This window comes from Rousettus aegyptiacus, unplaced genomic scaffold, assembly GCF_014176215.1.
Source record: "Rousettus aegyptiacus isolate mRouAeg1 unplaced genomic scaffold, mRouAeg1.p scaffold_m13_p_1, whole genome shotgun sequence".
Taxonomy (NCBI): Eukaryota; Metazoa; Chordata; class Mammalia; order Chiroptera; family Pteropodidae; genus Rousettus; species Rousettus aegyptiacus.
This window is the reverse complement of record NW_023416284.1, coordinates 92648571-92670797: the sequence shown is the minus strand read 5'-3', so window position 1 is coordinate 92670797 and position 22227 is coordinate 92648571. Positions and strand designations below refer to the sequence as shown.

At 36.0% G+C, this 22227-nt stretch overlaps 1 protein-coding gene and 1 pseudogene across 2 annotated transcripts in view; both read left to right on the top strand.

Moving 5' to 3' along the window:
• ILRUN (inflammation and lipid regulator with UBA-like and NBR1-like domains) overlaps nucleotides 1–22227 on the top strand; it is an 87593-nt gene that overhangs the window by 14374 nt on the left and 50992 nt on the right. For both annotated transcript variants that reach the window (XM_016146944.2, XM_016146945.2), the window contains exons 2-3: nucleotides 16225–16379; nucleotides 21968–22165. In XM_016146944.2, the coding sequence (XP_016002430.1) occupies nucleotides 16225–16379; nucleotides 21968–22165 (353 nt within the window). The remainder of the gene's footprint in view (nucleotides 1–16224; nucleotides 16380–21967; nucleotides 22166–22227) is intronic.
• LOC118605010 lies at nucleotides 1228–1347 on the top strand (annotated as a pseudogene).

Genomic DNA, 22227 nt, shown 5'->3' with positions numbered 1-22227 from the left:
GATATCTAAATTGTTTTCCAGATGATTAGTCAGTTTGCCATAATTTATTGAGAAATTCACATTTTCCAGTGATTTGATACCACTATCTTTATCATGTGTCAGATGCGTATACAAAGGTTTAGAGAGCTGTGCCTGGCACATGGTAACTGTTAGTTTCATTCACCCATCTCCCATTCTCCAATTTTAATTATTTGTAGTTTGGAAAAGTCAGTTTTTAGTGTTTATTTTGTTTTAAGTATTTAAATGTTTATTAATATTTGAGCCATTAGTGTACTTGGATTTATTTTTCTTTTCTACAAACCCTTTTTGCTGGCCCCAGGGTAATAATAATTGTCTTGATTTTTGGTTTGCTCAGTCTCTTACATATTTTCTTTTTGCTAAGTTATCCTCAAACTGCATGCCAGTTATGAATCTCTTAATAGGTTCAGACATTTTAGATGTCCTATCAGTTTTATCTTTGTGAAGAAATCTCTTCCAGAGCATTTGACCTGCTATTATCTGGACTGGTTGTGCTCTAGGTCTGCTGCACAACTCTCACCTTGGGCACCCTTGGGATTTCTTTTACGCGTTCCTCCTTTTTAGAACCCCTATTTCCTAGACCCCACTTTTTAAAACTTCCTGACAGTACAGAGGAGATAAAATTTGAGAACTTTGTATTCTGAAACTAAATTTTACTCTCATGCTTAGTTGATACCCTAGGTTTGTTAGGTGGCAATTTTAAGGTTGGAAATATTATTTTTCAGAATTTTGAAGGCGTTGCTCCTTTGTCTCCTGCCCCCGCCCCCCTTGGCAATGCGAAGCTGTTCTGATTCTTTGTTCTTTGAATAAATCCTGTTTTTTCCCCCTCTCTGAAAGTTTTTGGTAACTGTGTCTTCAGGGTCCTTAAATTTGATGGTGATGCATTTGAGCATGTATTTTCATACATTGTGCTCAGCTTTGGGGGAGCCTTTTAGTCTGGAAACTGTTCTCTTGTTCTTGGAAAAAATTTTGAATTAATCCATTGATTTCCTCCCCTTCGTTTTCTCTGTCCTCTTTTCTTATATCTCCTGTTTTTCAGATATTGGACCTTCTGGTCTGGTCCTCTATCTTTTCCCTTCTCACCTTTTGACAAAATTCTTGCTCTGTTTTCTGGTAGATCTCTTCAGTGTTGTTTTCTTCAAGTTGCATTTTCTTGCTGTAATCTTTTTCTTTTATATTAGATGCTTTACATTAAATGTATGTGGTTCTGTCTTTGGCCATGCCATTCTGAACATGTTCGATCTCATCTGATCTCGAAAGCTAAGCAGGCTTGGGCCTAGTTAGTACTTGGATAGGGAGCTCACCTAGGAATACTGGGTGCTGTAGGCTTAAAAAAAAAATGTATGGTGGTTTTTTGCTACCTGCTCCTATTTTAAGAGTAGAACACAAAAAGTGGATTGGAAGCTGTGACCCTGACTATAGGGTTTGTTAACTAAGGGTTTAACAGCCCCACCCATTTCCTCCAGGGTGGGGCAGTCTACAGGCTGTGCAGTGTTTAGACTATATTAGGGGATCTGGCTGAGGTTTAACAGTTGGGTTTAGGCAAATGCATAATTTCTCCTATTTTTATCCATATCTTCATCTTCATTTGAAGGATACCTAGTACTGTTTAATTCCTGAACTTTTGGGGGATCTTCATTTTAAATTGGATTATTTCTCTACTTTTTCCTACTGCTAGCTGAGGAGGATTCAGCTTGCTCAGGTCGGCTAAGTCATTTATCACTTGTCTGTTTTTTCATTGCCTCAGATGTTGTCTCCTCATTTGTCTTTGCGAATTTATGAGTTTTGCTCTGTCCTTTACCTCCTTTAGGTAATCCGCAACTAGAAACACTAATTTTGGGGTGTGTGTGTTTTACAGAGTTCATTCTGATCTATCTCTCAATTTTTTATTTTGAAGAACTTCAAAACTATAGAAGAGTTGAAAGACTAGTGCAGTGAATACCTGTGTAAGTGCTATTTTACCACATTTGCTTTATTTTTAAGCACCTTTATTAACTATAACTTACATATCATAAATTAACTCATTTTAAATAGATAATTGAATGATTTTTAGTCAGTTTACAGAGCTGAGCAACCGTCACTACACCCCAGTTGTATATTTTCATCACTCCAGTAGGTTTCTTCTGCCTATTGGCAGTTAATCCCCATTCTCACCCCTAACTTCAGGCAATCACTAATGTTTTCTCTGTCTCTAAGTAGTTGCCTTTTCTCCAATTTTTATATCAGTGGAATCATGTAATATGCAATCTTTTCTGTCTGGCTTCTTTCACTTAGCATAATGTTTGTGAGGCTCATCCATGTTTTAGCATGTATGAGTATTTTGTTCATTTTTATTGCTGAGTAGTATTCCATTGTATGGCTGGCTATATTACATTCGTTTATCCATTTACCAGTTAATGGATATTTGGGTTGTTTCTGCTTTGGGGCTATTATGAATAAAATTGCTATGAACATTCTCTTGCAAGACTTTTGTGGATGTGTGTTTTAATTTCTTTTGGATAGATACCTGGGAATGGGTTGCTATTTTTCATGGTAAAGTTAGGTTTAATTTTTAAAGAAACTGCCAAACTCTTTTCCAAGGTAACTACCATTTATTTTATATTACCACCAGCAGTGTATGAGGGTTCTGTCTACAGATTTTATACATTTTTTCCCCCTGAATCATTTGAAATAAATTTCAGACGTTGGCACATTTCACCTCTTAGCCCTTAAGCAAAGGAGCATCATCCTACATAACTGCAGTATCATTGTCACCCCCCCCCCCCGCAAAGGAATTTTGAATATTAACAATAGTATTGTCCAGTATACACTCCTTATCTAGATTGATTTCCTGTTTGCTCCCCAAATGCCCTTTATAACTCTCCCCTTCCCAAGTCTAGCATCTTTCCAAGCAGCTCATGTGACATTTGGTTGTCATGTCTCTAGTTGTCTTGAATCTAGAACGGTTCCCTCATCTTTATCATTTGGATGTTTTATGACATTAATGTTTTTTGAGCCCAAGCCAGTTGTTTTCTAGAGTGTTCTATATTGTTGATTAGTGCGATTGTTTCTTCACAATTTGATTTGGGTTAAACATTTTTTAGAAATAATGCATAGATGAATCTGTATCTTCCATTGTATCACATAGAGAGGCATAATGCTGTTATTCATTCCATGCTAAATTTGAGTATTTGGTTAAGATATGTCCACCTGTTTTTCTCTTCTGTAATTAATAAGTATCTGTGAGAGACTGAGAGAATATCATTTCCCCCAGCAATATTTCTCCAAACTTTTAAAAATATCCATTAACCATCCTTTCCTGAGTCATTTATTGCTTAAGTGATTGTAAAAAGGTAATGTTCTAATTCTGTTGTTCCTTCTCTATTAGTTGGCAATATCCTGTAAAGATATTGGTAATTTTAAAATAGAATTTATCAAATTAGGGTCATAAAGGATTTTATGGGGAATGAAGCAGATTTTTGGTTATTTTTTAGTGTATCTTAATAGTGTGGACTTAAGTGTATTTGCCTTACCCTCTGAAGAGAGCAATCTCCTTGACCTTTGTAAAGCTCGAAATACAGAAACTCTTTTGCTGTGTTTTCATTATTTGGGATATTTGCTGTTTTTCTATCTTTGAGAGACCTCTCTTTTTCAGGAGGAATCTGAAAAAGCTACAGATGTTTTTTCTTCAGTTTTTATTAAGTTTTCTTTGTAAATCAAATTGGGTAGTTTTCCCCCCATGTTTCTTTGGATGATTTTGTGATTTTTTTGGTAGTAATTTAACTTGTGGTAATTAGGCAGTGTCATGCAAAGTAGCTATTTTTCAAAATCCTTTTATTCTTTAATGTGTAAGAAATGCCATAGTTGGATGAGGTGTCTAAACCTGACTGACTGTCATCTGTTTATCTGGTTGCCTAACACACGAAAACATTAACAGAGTATGTGAGATTATTTGCAAGTATCACAGGACTTGTATAGGAAATCTTTAAATGTCGTCTTCCTTGTTTGTTCTCAGTGATTAGTTACTACTAAAAATGGCAGTAATCTGACATATTTATTCATGTTTGTGAAAGAAAAATGGGCCTTGTTCTCAGGTTTGTGAACTATCATAAAATCTGCCTTTATCATATTTTCTCCAAGTTAAATCTAATTTAATTTAGTCCCTTAGCTGTCAGTATGTAGCTTTTTAAAGGTATCTATCTCTCACGTACCAGAGAGCAGCCAAATATAGCCACAGAGTATTTGGAGATAGGTTGGCTGCAGAATGAGTAGAGTTGGCATTAATGCCGTGTGGCATTATTTGGTAGTGATGGTAACATTGCTGTGGCTTTGTTCATCACGTTAAATAGAACTTGGCCAAAGCTTATTTACCTTTTCCTAGAATAGAGAATAAGACTGATTACATAGGGCCTTAGATTCTCTTAAATGTGTACTCTAGTATACATTTTTGGAAGTAAAATATGCTCTTGTATTATCTCCAAAGATTAGGGTCGGTATTGTTTTCTAGGGTGATTGCAACCAAAGAGGCTTTGAAGCTGGCCTCTGTAGCACACCATCAGGAAATCTCAAAAGCAAGACATATTAGACAGGTATGGAGCATTTTAATCAAAGATATATGTAAAAGGTGTGTGGATTTTTAAAAATCAACAGATTTAAGAATGGAGTGTTGCTTTACAACTTAGCTTTTTGGCCCTTTTCTCTTGAAAATCAAAAAGGTTCCTAGTATTTTTTAGAAAATAGCTCTCTGGCTAGGCTGTCCGATAAGATCTAGTTGACCACTGCTGGCTTGTTTTAAGTTCCCTGTTAGGTAAATGCACGTTTGAAAACTATATTTAATTACAGATTAACTGAATCATTTCATAACTGCTACTTTAAATCATGTCCCAGAGAAAATTTCAAGAACAACAGTAAACCACAACTTTTTGTTTATGAAGATAGCTTCGTCTGAATCACGTTTTCTGTTTTGTCATTCTGGGACTTTTTGGGTTATCATACACTTTCATGTCTTTTCAGGCTAGAGTTTTAATATCTTCGAAAATCTCAGCGCCAAACCTAGTAGTAATTTACCTTTCTAGGAGGTAGCCATGACAGTTAAATTAGGGAGGTGGAGTTGCATAAAGATGGTAGTTTTTCAAAATAGGCATCTTTAATGGACAATTGAGTTCTTGAAAGCAGAATTATGAAAGAAATGAGTCAGCAAAAACAGCACCTTTTTAAATTGTAATCTTTCTTTGGTCTGCCTTCATTTTCATAGTTTTTTTTTTTCTTTTATGATGTACATTTTTAAATATGTGGTAAAGTAGAAAGAATAATACAACAGATAGCCATAGTATTAGTTTTTTGCTATTGTTACAAATTACCACAAACTTGTGGTTTTAAAAAATCACCAATTTCTTGTTTTATAGTTATGAAGTTCGAAAGTCCAAAATGGGTCTCACTTGGGCTAAAATTAAGGTGTTAGCACAGCTACGTTCTTGTTGGAGAATCTCATATCCTGCCTTTTTCTGCTTCCAGCATTCATGGGCTTAGGGGCTCATTTCTCCATCTTCAAAGCCAGCCATGTTCTGCAAGCCCTCCTCACACACTGCTATCCCTCTGATTCTCTCTTCCAATTTTTTCTTACAGTCTTAAGGCAGTGATTACGTTGAGTTTACCTGGATAATCCAGGATAGTTTCCCTATTTTCAGGTCAGCTGATTAGCAATCACAGATCTCCTTTGCCATGTAATATACATGTTTACATGTTATGGGGATTAGGACATTATTGGGATGATGACAGTGTTCTAAAACATGATGGTTTTATAGTTTTTTTAAAATCAAAATCATCGAATTGTACAATTGAAATGAGTGAATTTTATGCTATGTAAATTATACTTAAATGAACGTGTGCGTGTGTGTATGTGTGCACGTGCGTGTGTTTTAACCGTTAGATACTCTGCTTTTAGGAGTAAGTCCAAATTTCTTAGTGAAGAATGTTGATCCCATCCTAATTACATTTTTAAAAAATCATAAAATACATATAAGATAAAATTTACCATCTTAACCATTTTTAAGTGTACAGTTTAGTAGTGTTAAGCATATTCATATTATTGTTTAACCAATCTCCAGAACTTTTTCATTTTGAAAAACGGAAACTCTGTACCCATTAAACAGTAACTCCCCGTTTCCCCTTTCTCTCAGCCCCTGTCAGTCATCATTCTACTTTCTGTTTCTGAAAGTGAATTCAGTTACTCTAGGTATCTCTCATAAGTGGAGTAATACAGTATTTGGGTTTTTTTGTGATGGATTATTTCACTTTATATGTTGTTCTCAGGTTCATCCATATTTTAGCATGTGACAGATTTTCCTTTTTAAGGCCGAATAATATTCTACTGTATGTATATACTAGATTTTGTTTATCCATTCATCTGTTGATGGACCCTTAGATTGCTTTCACCTTTGAGCTTTTGTGAATAATGTTGCTGCGAATGTAGATGTGTAGGTATCTCTTTGAGAATTTGCTTTCAGTTCTCTTGGATATACAATTAACCATTGAACGACACGAGTTTGAACTGCACGGGTCCACTTATACATGGATTTTTTTAAAAAAATATACTGTTGGCTATCTTTATTCCCGGGTTTCGCATTCATGCATTCAATTGACCTGGGATCAAAAACTGTAATTAGATCCCTGGTTGGAAATCTGAATGCGGAGGGCCAATTTAAATTATAAGTGGATTTTCAGTTGCTCAGGGGTCGTCAACCCTAAATACCTTACATTGTTCAATAGTGCTATGTACCCCAAAATGGGATTACTGGATCTCAGTTAAGTTTTAATTTGCCTTTCCAGCTCCTCTTCTACCTCCTATAACAGCCATATGCTTTGTCCTGGGAACACACTATTACAATTTTTAATTAATGTAAGCCTATTATGTTACAATTAACAAACTAATTTTAAAATAGATAATACTAAAGGTGGTGGTAGAGATTAAGAGAGCTAAGGATCGGTATGTTACATAGAACCCAAGGACAGGCATATATGTTTTGGCTTCAGGAACAACTGAAACTGAAGACTCAAAATACCTTCAGGTTTTTTCCTATGTATGTTGTATCTAGGTGTTTGCAATGATCTTCTGTCTCTGCTGAAGACAACTATGACTGTCAGAAGCTCCCAAATGTGTAGTTTTTAGTCCAAATACTATGAGAAAAACTTTCTCGGTTCCAGTTTCAAATTCCTCGGTGTCCCCCACACCCACATAAACCCTGGGATGACCTCCCTCTTTACTAAATAGCCCTATATAGAAGTGGGGTGTTGCCTAAACAAGTAATAACTACAAATGCTCTCATTCTCCTCAGTGGGAGATGACCCCTAGTGAGGTCCAGCTATCCTATGACTTGTTGGAGATACCCCATCCCACCAGCTGAAGGTCTCTGGATGATAACTATACTTTCTCTAGTTTGGTCTTGATTGATCCAGATATACATTTGCATAATCCTACAGTCTGTGGGCTAAAATTATGCATTTTTTTGTTGTCATTCCCCTGCCCTTTGTCATATAGTCTCAATATACAATTGAGAAGAAAATCAGATATAAAGGAGAAAGGAAAAGTACTGTATTTTGGTCACTAGTTTATTACATTCAATAAATATTTATTAAGCACCTTCTGTGTGCCCAGGCACTGCTCCCAACCCTGGGGGATATAAGCAGAAAGAATATAGAGCATAAGCTATCTTTTCGACAGGGCAGGAATGGTAAGATAAAATCAGCAAGTCTCATGGTCAGCCTTTAACATTTTACTGGGAGAGGACTGAAGGCCTTGTCTTGGCTTTGCCCAGAAAGGTCCCCATGTCTGATATTTTTCAGGATCATATTTGAGAGGAACACAGGGAATGAAGGGGCAGGGAGTGGGAGATTGTTCTTTTATGAGTGCCATGCTGCTTTAGCTTTCTCTTCCAATATGATGCCACTTTTTGGATGCAGGGTTTGACTGGGGTATAATAATTATAGGCTTCTGATGATAGAACTCCTTTAAAACTTCAGTTCACTGCTCATCCATTTAATACTGGGCTGTTCCCTTTGGTCAGTCACAGCTCCAGTAATATTATAATTAGACTTTTTAGTTTCCAAGATTACTAAAGAGAAAAGCTAGGGAGGACCATGTTAGGTTTCTTAGCTCTGCTTATCTTTCCAGCTTAAAGATCTTTATCTTAGGGCATGAAAGGAAAATTCTGGATTTAGAGCTTTCTCAAATCTGTGGAATGTCACCCCCTATATTTCCCTCCTCCCTGGCTGCACTTCTGGCAGTTTGAGAGGACATTGTGAGAAGTGTTTTGAAAGAGGCTGTTTACATTGTATTCATCAGGGTCTCATAGTTTCTTAGTGGCTCAGAGAATTCACTTGCTGAAATTCAGCAAAGGATCTAATTATCTCACCAGTAGAGGTTTCCTATCTCTACCTGTAGACAGAAAGGGCCTTGCTTAATCAAGTTATGTTCTTGTTTTGTGTGTCATATCTCCTCTCTGGGAGGCCAAATTGGTTTGGATTCTGTTTTGCAGATTGAATTGCCCTGCAGAACCTTACAGAAGTTAGCAGTCTTCTATGGGCAATTTCCTGTTACTGCCCAAAGCCCCTTAAAGCTCCATCTAGCTTTGGAGTACATGTGGAGTATAACCAACTGCTTTGCTACACACAAGGATTGCCAGCTGCCTAGCCTGAGATGGGGAGGCCTCATTCTTCCTACCTCACTCTGACTTTGTTACATATTTTATGTTTTTCACTTTTGCAATATTTGAGTCTTAGAACAGTTAGGACTTTATTGGAGGTGGTGACCAGAACCCTGTCTTAAACTAGCCTGAGTAAAAGTGAGAATTAATAATGAGGATCCTGGGATCTCTTAAAATTTAAATTAGAAATTTATTTGGGCTTCAGGAACACCAGAACCAGGGACTTGAATGTTGTCAGGCCTCTTTTTTCCTGGAACAAGGAGAGCAATTCCCAGAGAGAAGGGGTCTGCAACTCATACATTTGTATGCCTTTGCATATTCTCTCCTTCTGTCTGAAATGCTCTTCACTTCCTTTCTCTAGATCGTTAATCAGTTCATCAAGGTGCTGTTCTGATGTTACCTGGTTGATGAAGCTTTCTCTGAATTCCTAAGTTTGAATTAGGTATTAGTCCTTGGTTATGTTTCTTTTCTGTCATTTATCCATTGAGTTGCGATTATTCGTTACCAAATATTTCTTAATACACTTTTATGCTCCTTGGCAGCAAAGACTTTTTCTTATTTATATTTACAGTACCTGTAAATATGAGTCATGAATGAGTAAAAACTTAAGAAATATAGAAGTAAATGCTATATACTTATTGAGTGGCAGATAGGGAAAGGCTTTTTGTGCTTTTAATTTAGTTTGATTCTTAGATAAATGTTGGTTCCTTCAGTCCTAGAAACTTTTTGGTAGAAATAGGAAATATAGTATCATTTAGGGTGCTCTGAGCAAAAGCATACCTTGCTTGAGTTATGATGAGATGCTATGCATGTCTCAGCTTGTTCCCCCACTTGGTTTCCCAATTCTGAGCTTTGCCATTTGTTGCACTTGCCATGTAGGTTGCACTTGCCATGTAGGTGTCATAAAAAGGGCATGATCCCTTCCATACCCAAGAGTTAGTCTTAACTTTATTTCTCCTAAAAATGTTTGCTCTTTTTTAACACATGATAGTAGAACAACTAGATAACTGTTGGCAAAAGAATGAAGTTAAATACCTACCTTACTCCTTATATAAAAATTAACTGAAAATGGATCAGTAATTTAAATATAAAAGTTAAAACAGAAAACTATTAGAAGAGACATAAGGGTAAATCTTTATGACCTTGGATTTGACAGTTGATTCTTAGACTTGACATCAGAAGCATAAGCAACAAAAAAAAACCTAGATAGATTGGACTTCAATGAAATTAAAAACTTGTACGTTAAAGGACAGTATCCTTTGAAAGTGAAAAGGCAACAACCTTTATAATGGGAGAAAATATTTGTAAATCATACAATTGGTAAGGGCTTACTCTTCGGAATATACAAAGAACTCTTAACAGCAAGATGACAAACAACACAGTCAAAAAATAAAGGATTTGAATGGACATTTCTTCAAAGATGATATACAAATGATCAACAAGTACTTGAAAAGATGACTAAAGATCATTGGTCATTAAGGAAAGACAAATAGAAACCATAGTCAGATATCACTTCATACTCACTAAGATGGCTGTAATGAAAAATAAAAAAGAAAAGCGTTGATGAGGATGTGGAGCAATAGGAACACTCGTGCGTTATTGGTGGAAATAGAAAATGGTTCAGCTACTGTGGAAAACAGTTTGGTGGTTCTTCAAAAAGTTAAACATGGAATTAACCACATGACCCAGCAGTTATACTCCTAGGTATATATATCCAGAGAAATGGACACATATGCCCACACAGACACATGTATACTAATGTTTAATAACAACATTACTCATATTTGTCAAAAGGTAGAAATGCCCAAAATGCCTATCAACAGATGAATGAATAAACAAAGTATGTGTACACTTGATGGAATATTATTCAGCCATAAAAAGGAATGAAATATTGATACATGCTACCATTTGGTTGGGATAACTCTTGGAAACTTTATGCAGAGCGAAAGAAACCAGACAGAAGGTCACGTATTTTTTTTTTTAATATATAAACCATCCATAATAGGCAAATTCATAGAGACAGAAAGCAGATTAGTGGTTACCAGGGAGATGGGGAGGAGGAAGGAATGAGGAATGAATAATGAGCATGGGGTGTTCTTAATAGATATGAGTTGGTGAACAATGTTTGAAACTAGAAAGAAGTGGTGTATGCACATTGTGAATGCACTAAATGTTACTGAATCATATACTTTAATTGTGTTATGTGCATTTCACCAGTTTTTTTTTTTTTTTAAGAAAAAAATAGTTTGATCCTAACATATTAGCCAAAAGCACTTAGAAACTAAACTCCTATAATGCCAGTGTTGAATTACTGGGTCCTTAGAACCTGCTTAAAAAAAAAAAAAAAAAAAAAGGCCAATATTATTCTTTCAGATGACAAGAATACCCAATGTAATGCTCTGAGGTTTCCTAATTTCATGGTTCAACTATATCATCAAGGACATAGCAATTCTTTACCTCTTTCTGATCTGTCATCCTTAGTATATTAGCCTCCTGAGGTTCCTAGGTGGCAGGAAAAGGATACCTTCTCTTTCTTTTGTCTTCTTTTTTTTCCATTTATTTTTCTATGTAAACTTTTTAAACCTGTAGAAAATTTTAAAGAATCGTACAGTGTATACCCATATACTTACCGCCTAGATTTAACAATGGTTGATGGTTTTATTTTGCTTAATTTTATCTTTTGTAATCTTTTGTTTATTTAAAGAATCAGAATCCAATCAAGGGCCTGCCTCAAGGACCTATATTGCATTTGGTTGTTACATCTCTTTAAATCTAAAAACAGTGCTGCCGCTTTGCCTTTTTCATGGTGAAATGCTTGTTTTCTCTTTGGAAAAGGTATAGCTGCTGATGGTAGTGAGAAGGATCAGTTCTAAAAACTAATAAAATTAGTGGATCAATAAATAGCCAGGAAAAGAAGACAAGAAATAATCTTGGACTTGCTAGAGCTCTAAGAAGTGGGTAAATGCCAGTGTGAAGTTTATTGCTCCTCTTAATGAAATTTTCCACAAGTTTTTTCTTCTTCCTATCTTCACATGTCAAATAGTATCATCCATGAGTTAATTTTTAGGTTTGAAAATATTAAGTCTTTTTTTAGTCCAACTCTGATTCCCTGCCTGTAGTCATCTTTCTGTTTCAGTGAAATTCTCAGTTTCTTCCTAGGTCTTAAAATTTATAATAGTCATAAGTACATATTTTTTTGGCCCCTCTCTGTGGTCTTTCATGTTAGATTCCAGTTTTGATGTTAGAAAGCCCTAGTAAGAACCTCCATGTGATTTGTTGGCCCTTTTTCTAGTCAGGTTTTTCAGTCATTCAAAGATAGTATCAGGACTTCCTGATTCCTGGTGGGCTTGTTGCCTTAGTAGCCATATCATTAGCACACTACAGGTGAGGGAAACTTTTTGTGCTTTGGAATAAGTATTGCTTGAAGCCCAGAGATGCTATTGTCTGTGCTTCACTGGAGTGGTTTATTATTTTGATTTCCCATCTTAATTTGTGTACAAATAAGATGAGTGGTTTTCTTTTCTCATAAATAATTTGGATCTTTTTGAATTTCTTATTTGTTCAGAGAATGGAAAGAGAAGGTATCTAATTTGATTTTCCTGAGAACCTGAGCTAATAGTCAGATTTCTGGCAGTCCCTCTTTAATTGTGATTTCCTGATTTTCTTAACTGTTTTCTACCTCCATATTTTTGGTTGATGTTCATGACTGTGTATTCAGTACATAGATGATTTTTTCTTATAAGACCAGTAATCTGTCTTATGTATGTATACATAGTGCAAAAACATGTTCTGTGTTTGCAAATATATGCACGGTTAGGTTTTTGACCCCCTTCAAGAATTTAGCTAAAGAAGGTTACAACTAATTTGTTTATGGAATTCATGTTGGTAATTAATATATTAAGAAAATTTGATGTTCAGAGTGTTATTAGATAATTGGAAAATTCTGAGTAAAAGTTTTATGGTTTTGAATAGATATGGCTCTAAATTCTACTTATTAATAATTGATTCTGTAATAATAATTATAAATAACAAATTCTAATAGCCGAAGGCAAGTTATTTACCTGTCGGTTCATCTTTGTCTTTATCTATAAAATGAAGGTTGGATAATACTGCTTGTGAGTTACAAAATTGAATTTTATCAGGGAACACATATCAGCATCACCAAATTCTGCTCTGAATCAGGTTAAACTGATAATTAGTACAGTTGAAACAGTACAGTTGCACCAAGCCCATTTTTCGCCTCAAGTAGGAAAAGTTGCCTTGAACTGATACGCCTCAGTGTGAGAGGCAGTTGGATTTACCCTTGTATTAAGTGGCCCTGGTTTACATCAGTTTGCTAGACTATAAGCTTTTAGAGGCGAGGCCTTCCCTATCTTGCTGTCCTATTTCCTTGTCCCAGGTCAGAGTACCTAGCACATGGATAAATTTATGCTCATTAATTAAATATTCATTGAATGAGTGACAACTTAGGTCATTATACATGTTGCCTTATGCAGTCTTCACAGCCAACCTTTGGAATGCCAACCTTATTAAAAACTCAGTTTTGTAGATGAGTAAGCTGCCATAGATGTTTAGCCACTTGTGCAAAGCCCCACAGTCAGAGGTAGGAGCTGCTGCTAAACAAAGCCATTTAAAATTTTACTATTTTAACCATTTTTAAGTGGATAGTTCTGTGGCTTTTAGTGTATTCACGGTGATGTGCAGCCATCACCATCAGTCATCTTAGCCTGTGCCTTTTTCCCCCACTGTTACACTCCTTCCCTTTGTTCTTCAGGGTGCTGCTTTCTTTAGTCTGAAAGCAGACTAAAAACACTGAAGGAAATTGGGAATTTAAACTTTCAGACTGAGTCGAATACCGAGTCAGTGTTCTCCCTTTCCCATCTCCTTAGCGAGCTCTATTTCATGTAGAATTTCTTGCTAATAATAGCTAAGTAGTTGTTTTGAATAGGAATACATGCTATCATGTCTTCTTGTTCTCACAATGACTTGGAGCAATTTGGTCTATTCCTGCTGTTTGTTGACCTAGTGAGGCAGTGATCTAAATGTTCCAAGGGCAGAGGAGCAGTGTACCCACATTTTGATCTTTGAATCTGCCGGATGGGTTAGAAGAGCACCACTGTTCTAAAGTCCATTCTCTGCCTTGTACTGGGAAATGAATTTGCTTTGTCATCCTCAACTCCTGTTTCCTGCCAGTCATCTTGTTCACTACTTTCAGTTTCACTTTGGGCTTTAAAAATGATTCTTAATCATCTTCTGGCTAAATTTTCCTATATAATACAGGTACAAATAAGCAGTTTTATTGGCTTGGCTCGGGGACGAGTTGGAATGTATGAAAGACTTGAGAAGAATGGATCTGCCTAAATAGCGTAGCTGGACTTTTTCCACTTGTTAGTTGATTCTACTGCAGTGGTCTCAAAGTCCTGTCTGGTATAAAACAGAGCCAAGTGGTGAAATATGATACCGGCTGGGGATGAGAATTGGCAGTTGTCCTGAGTGCACAAATAGTTTCTTCCTTCCCAAGCATATTTTACAGCCAAGTGAACAGAAAACAGTTCAGCAGGCTACTTGCTGGAGACCTGCAGCAGAAAAAATGATCTTATAAAAAGTTGGACTCTTTATAGCTTTTGTTAAAAGTTTTCAGAAGAACAGAATGCAAACTAGGTTTATTTTTCTGTCTCTGATTTTGTCTCTGATCCCCAAGTATAAGGCTGATTCCAGATGTATTCCTAAGCCTATCTGTGGGAGGAGGGGCTGGGCTTCCCCAGGTTCGATCAGTCACATGTTTTTCACTTTGGATCACAGTCAGCTAGCAAAAGAAGTTAATGGGAAGACTTAAGTCCAAGACTTACCATTGAATGGTCAAGCAAATGGGCACAGTTTGTCCCCTGGCCCAACTCTGCTTCACATAAATTTTATCTAGTACATATAGAATAGGCAGGCAGCTGATGGTTTTGTAATTCCAGTCATTACTGTCTAATATAACAGGCCACTATTGCATGAAGTTTGACCTGAGGTAGCTGCTCTATAAATAGCCAGCCTTTCTGGCAGCTACAAACACCTGGAGGAACAGGCAGGCCCTCGACAGAAAAAGTATTAGCTGTTAATAGTATGCCTATTGAAAAATTGTGTATTGTCAGAGCTTATTTTTTGTTATGTGTATGTGTAATTAAAAACCCACAGGATCCATTGGCTTATGGTTGGGTTATGTTTAGAAAAATGCACTTTATGTTGTCGTCTACTGTAAGGGCTGGGGATGATGTCACTAGTTTGAGTAAGACCATAAGGGAAGCAGTTAATGTAATTAGTAGCAATTTTCTTTGATCGCTAATGAACACAGCTTAAACCTCTTAGTGGCCTTTGGTTTCTGCACTGATGAACCAAGCTCTTAATCATGCGATTCTGTTCAATTAGGGACTCTGGTTTGTGTGCTTCGTAGTTCCTTTTGACATTAGGGAGTTTATACATATGCAAAAAGAACATCAACATTTACAAAATAGTGCTTCCAAAAAATAAACTACAAATGGCTTATAAACATGTAAAAGGTACTTACCTTCTCTTGTGAAAAGAGGAAACAATTTTAAGATCTCATTGAAATCTCTCTCTTTTTTTTTTTTTTACCTATCAGATTGATAAAAATCCAAAACACTGGAAAAACACTGTTGATGAGCAAGTGGGGAAATAGACACTCTCATACATTCTTGGTGGGGAGCATTCATTAAGTGTACAAATTTTACTGAGAGAAGTTATCTGTTAAAATCACAAGTACATACATACCTTGTGACCCAGCAGTATTACTTCTAGGAATTTATCCTATGGATGCATTATGCTGTGTGTGTAAGCTTGTTTATGGAAGAATTAAAGCTTGGAAACAAAATTGGGCTGGTTATATAAATAATGATGTAACACAGCTGTAAAAAACAATGAGGATGCTCATTAGGTACTGACATACAAATATCTTCATGATATAGTGTTGAGGGAGTAAAAGCAAAGGGCAGTGTTTAATATGTTACCAATTGTGTAAAAAGGGGCAAAATAATATATATATGATTTGCTTGTATGTGCATAAGGAAGTTCTGAAAGGATTTTAAGAAAGTCATATGAACAATTATGTGCGTGTGTGTAGGAAAGGAGATAATGTGTGCGTGTACTTTTTCAAAAAATTAATTGGAATGTTTTTAAAAATGGAACTTCTTTGAATTTCAGTCACAGTTGCAGAAGAGCTCTCTTTTAATTGGATTCCTTACTCATACTTACTGTTCTTGTGGGTAAGAGGGAAGTTTTCTCATATTGAAGCTAATGGTGATAATGTTTGTTACTCTCTATGTGGGTACCTGGAGAAGAAAGTGGTGTACATGTTTGTTGGCCCTGTTCTTCAGCCATAATCAATGGCTCTGAAGATTTATATACCAGTAGCCTTAGGTTCTATAACAAACCCTAAGAAACTGGCTTTTTCCTTTCGTTTGACATTTAGGATGATATGCTCTGGACAGGACTGAACTTTTTTACCTTTTCTCTGTGCTTGCAGGAACCTACAAGCAGCAATTGGCGCCTATTATGACTTTGAGAGCCCAAACATCAGTGTACCCTCTATGTCCTTTGTTGAAGATGTCACCATAGGAGAAGGGGAGTCGATACCTCCTGATACTCAGTTTATAAAAACATGGCGGATCCAGAATTCTGGTAAATGTATAATGGGCAGTTCTCTTTGTTCAGTTTTCTTTTTCTTAGTAGTTAAAAGAAATGTTTTAGTTTAAGTTATGTGATTGTGTAAGTCTGAGATTTTTCCTGTACATGATGTAGCATTTCTTGTACTGGTATGATGACCAGACATCAATGCAATATCCCATTCCTTACATTAAGAAGAATTTAGTTCTAGATGGCATCTAAACACAATTCAGTATGCATTTGATAACAGGAACTAGGCCTGTGTGTGGTGGTGGTATTGTCCCCACCAGGGCAGTTCTACTCCATCATTTTAATTCTGCTCTAATTAATCTTCTAGTTATTTCCAGCAGGCTAGAGGAGGTACAGCCATGAATAGAACAAGGTAGTTAGAAAGAGCTATGAACATCTGCTCTTTTGAAAGCTCATTTCTTTACAACCACAGGATGATTCTATCTGAAATTTCATTGAGATATCTATCAAGACATCAATACCACTTTAAAAAATAGGGTAAGAAGTGTGGGGATTTACTTAGAATGGGGAAAATGGAAAGATTTTTTTAAAGCATTGTTTTAGTATACTGCCGACTTAAAAATTAAAAATAAGCTTAAACATAGTTCTTTGAAAATAGTATCCAATATGTGCCTGGTAATTGTTAATTATTATTTTTTAATTGTTAGCTTCTTTTCTAATAACTTTTTAAATGAGTGAGTTTAGTATTTCTTGTCCCACCCAATAACAATTTATGCTGACTGGTTGAGAATGCTTTGACATCCTTTTTAGGAATGAGGACTTACAGAGAAACTCTGAGAGATGGAAAAGTAGGCAAAAGGGTATTTAGCTAGAAATACGTGACTGTGGGAGAACCCTGTCTAGCAAGGTAATCTGTGTGAGATGATATAAAACTGTGGGGCTCACACAAACCTATAAAAGTGACCTTTTATTGACTGTTTACTTTTCACTTCTTTATACTTCTTTGGCTAAACTAGATTTTTATATAATGACTAATGTGCCAAATTGTTGGTTTTTTTGTTTGTTTAGGGTTTGTTTTTTTTTTTTTTTTTTTTTTTTTTTTTTTTAGTTTTTCTGGCATATTTAGAAGTAACTCCCTTGGATGAAGGTTTAGTGTGTCACTGAGCAAACACATAATTTGGATTAACCTAGTGTTGTAGATGACTAGGGACATCTGTGGCTTTATAAAATTTTCATTAGCTGCTTTTTCCTTTTGGTTACAACAGTGTGGTGCTTTGTTAGTGTGAGCAGTAAATGGTAGTATGAGAAAATAACTATATAATCTGTTTTTCTTGAAATTCTTACTTGTTCCAAGTTTGATTATTTTTACTTTGCCTGGTTTCTTACCCTTCTTAATGTTGCCTGCTTTTAAAAATATGAAAACAATCTCTTTAGCTTAGCTTCTATTCATCATGTTTCTCTATATTACTAAAACCTGCTGTTACTAATGAAAAATGTTTTTGAAACTTGACATTTGCTTAGAAAGTATGAGATATTAGAAAGTTTTACTCATTTTTTAAAAAATTAAGATCTTGTTTACTTATAGTGAAAACACCAAAAATGGCCTTCTGCTAGTTCTTTGTAGTGTTTTTAAATATTGAAAGTTGTTAGAGTAATGTTAAAATATTTTCAGTACTATCTTGTTGCAGAATAATCATTTTATATTTCAGAAAAGTTTTTGATATACCCACTAGACAGTTACTTGGGTTAATAAGGAGTTTGGGGGGCTTTGATATAAAATGGCTAGAATGTAAAATCAGAACCCATAGAGCCTGCTTTTCATCTCGCTTGGAGAAAATCTGTATTACTGGTCCTGTTTTTAATTTCTGTTTTTGCATAGTAACTACAGTTTCAGTTAGCCTCTGGGTATGCGGCCTTTTCTTTCTATTAAAGGGTGTTCTTGTTCCTGAATACCTCTCAAAAAGTTGGGTAACAGTTGCTAGAGATTTTACCTTTCAGGGTACTTTGAACAAATCGTTTTTTTATTCTGGCAATTTGTTCAACCTGTCATAAAATGGTTTTGTGTCTGTAAACTAAATCCTTTCCATTTGATTAAGGAGAGACTGGCCTATAACTAAGTAACAGGTATGTTGTTAAAGAGGGAGAGTGAAAGCATGCATGTGCACTGGTTCTTTGACATCGTAATCTGGCCTGAATTCTTTTTGGAAATAGAGTAGTAACATAGAAGTAGTGCTGACCATTGCTATTTCTCCTCTGGCTCTCCTATTCTCATTCATAATCTTCTCTAAGAGATAAGTGCTCACCAAAAGAGTTTCATAAATAATTTTCATGTTGCATCTCTGCTGTCATATTTTAGGTATGCCAGGCATTCAACTATACAACAGATGGGATTGGTAGGAACTGCACATAGCTGTCCCAACAGCTTCCCCAAAGAAGATAAATTCACACATTGTTTAAAGTTAAACTCTTAATACTGTTTAAACCCTTAGATTTAGAACAAAGAATAACAAAAGTGAGACATTTAATGACATGGATGCAGAATCCCAGAATCCAAACTTTTGACACCACTTAAGTGTTAAAAGCTTGGGAAACTTGAGCAGGAAACCTTACATTGGAGTCAAAGATGAAAATTTGAAACTGTCCCTAAAGATGAAAGTAGGCAATATTCTTTACCAACACTTACAGCTTCTCAGTTGTTATAACTGTGCACTGTTGTCCAAGCGTAGTGAATGTTAAACTGAGCATGTAATGATAACTCTGGTGTCTCTCTGACTTTGGTGAAGTAGTTATGATCGTCATATTGAGAGCGTGCCTGTAGAGTCATCTTTATTTTTTGAACTACAGAGAAGTGAGTATAAAACAAGGTTAGGAGAATAACTTGAGAAAGAAAGAAAGAACAACTATTCCTCCATTTTTCCTTCAGCTTTTTAAAATAGATAATTTTCTGATTTTCTCTTTGGTATGTTAGCAGAGAAGACATGTCTTCATTCAACAAATTTTATTATGTTCTAGTCACTTTATCAGGTACTGGGAGAAAATGGTAGCAAAATCAATGAAGGTCCCTGTTTTTATGTAGCTTAATTTGAAATGCAGTCTCCGAACTTATAGGGGTTAAAAGAATAGGGGATCTTTACTGAGGTTTGTCTTCTGCATTGCTCTTTGGATGTTCCTTACTGTCTCCAGACTATTTCTATAATCAAATACTATTTCTATAATTACTAATAAGTCCCAGGCTTTCTGAAACTATTGGACTTTTATTTCACTTTTGATGTTAACATCTCAAAATTGCCATATGATAGGGTTTTTTGTTTGTTTTGTTTTTACTTTTTATTTTTTAAAATAAAATTATATTCCATTATAACTGGAGAATCACAGCCTTAATCATATGCATGCTTTTGACACTTAAGTTGGAAAGTCATAAAACAGATTAGTCTTTCTTCTAGGTATATTTATTCCCCATTAAGTCAGTTTGTAACTGAGACTTAATTTGAAGCCTATTGTATTATACTTCTCAAATACTGATGTCAGGTATACTTAGCCGGGTGGTCCAAACAGCTCACCGGTATTTCTGTTCTTTCCATATAAAGAGTCAATGTCTTTGACCTTTTCAGAATTACATGACCTAACACTTGGGGCTGTAAGAACTGTATGTCATAATGAATTATTGGTAACTCTGAGAAGGCAGATAGATGATGCTTCTTCAGTTCATAGCAAATTAACACTTTAAAATTGATGGTGGATAGCTCTTCCAGATTTTTCTTCAAGAGGCTAAGTACCATATTAATAGGGTATCTAGCATACTAAAAAGATTAGGACTGTAGCTGCATAATTTAACATTAATCACTTAACGTTTTACCAACTCAATATCCTTGGGATATAGTAGGACTCCCTCTTTTGCATAGCTGAGAGATCTGTCTGTCTCAGCTGCTTGTGGTTGTCTGTTTATGACAGCCAAGTATTTCATGTACCCAGTCTTGGTTTTCCTTATTTTTTTAGAGGTTCAAAAACAGACACGTTCTTGGATTTTCATATAAACAGACATTGTCTTGTTAAAGATGTGTGTGTGTGTGTGTGTGTGTGTGTGTGTGTTGACAAGTAATCGTGAATTCAGCCCTGTAACATTGGTACGTTGGTTTAATTTTCCTCTTGGATCTTGGTCTTTAAAGAGAACAATATTCCAAGATCCTCATGTCACTGCTGCTACTCTTGACATAAGACAGATATGCATTTGCCAGGCTATATAGGCCCTAGAAATGAAAAATAGAATTTGCTAGTATTGCAAGTGTATCATCCATAACCTTTCTATCAGCAGCAGTTGCTTTCTGTAGTGTTAAGAGGACACTTTGCTGGCAGGTTTGGGTTTTTTTTTTTTTTTTTTTTAAGAGTATATGAGAAAACATACTGGCCACCGTTTCATGTACAACCCCTTAAGATCCAAGAACTTCAGAGGGTGGTGTTCATTATGGGGCTGAGATTTCACCAGTAGAGCATTGTCTGTTTTTTCTCTGGTTCTCTTTTCCACAGTGAGCCATTATGTATATCAAAACCAGCCTGGCCCTTCTAGAACAAGGTATTGAGCATCCTAGAATGCTGTGATGATAAATTTGAAAGATAAATTTCAAGCATGTTGTGTCCTGAGAGTCCTGATGACATATCCAGCTTTTCCTAGTGGTTTATTTTTATAATTAATGTATAAATCCCCCCCCCCCAAATATACAGGTTTTTGTTTATAGTACAACATATATTAGAGAGGCTTCACAGGGAAGATCACATCTAGTTACTATATGACTAGTCAGAGCAAGTCAATATATGGATTTCTCATTTACATGAAAATAGGTACACAGAAGCAGGTACCAAATAAGATCTTTGCCACTTCCAAAGGAGGAAAGACATTCCTGCCAAAGCCATTTCTCTGTATTGACATTCCTATCCTTTCTATAAGCACCTCTGGCTGGTGTTATCACCTTCGAGACCACAGTTCATTATGTTATCAGGGGAGCTCACCACAGTGTTCATATTTTCCCAACTACTGTATGAACCTGAAAATGAAACTTTCACTTGACTCCTCTGCCTTAGTATTTGCAAGTCTCCTGAGCCTCGGTCTTTTCATAGTTAAGGACTCCAGAAGAAAAGTCATACATCAGGGAAAAAGCAGTTTTCAAATGAAAACAGTATCATAGAAATTACTCCTTATGTGTTTCATTCTCGTTTCTGGATGGAAAAACCAGGGACAGACATTTTTACTTTATAATCAACTTAAAAAGTTAGCGAAAATGAGTGTGTATTACTTTTTGGTAGAGAAAGCAGTCTTCCCAAAGACTTTTCATGACTCTTTATTGACATCATTCTTAGGTTTTACAGATTTAGTGTGGTGTGGCCTTCACTGAGATCACCTGAAACATATCTTCTTGAGGAACTGCCTTGCTTTTGCTTTATCTTGAAGATAGACTATTGGTCAAAGGTTGTTTATTCTTCCAATCAGTCACATATGATGTTATATAGTTTAGGGATATGTGGGTAGGATTACACATGTGAGAGATAAACAAAGAGGTCTCTTCTGTGGTTTTGTAATGAATTGCACCCAGCATGGGACCACTGATTGCCTAATATTTTTTTCTTTTGCTTGAACTCAGGGGCAGAGGCCTGGCCTCCAGGGGTTTGTCTTAAATATGTCGGGGGAGACCAGTTTGGACATGTGAACATGGTGATGGTGAGATCGCTAGAGCCCCAAGAGATTGCAGATGTCAGCGTCCAGATGTGCAGCCCCAGCAGAGCAGGAATGTATCAGGGACAGTGGCGGATGTGCACTGCTACAGGACTCTACTATGGAGGTGAGTATGTCCTGGTGCAGCCCAGGGTGAAGGAATTAAGGTAATATCTTACAGCATTCCCA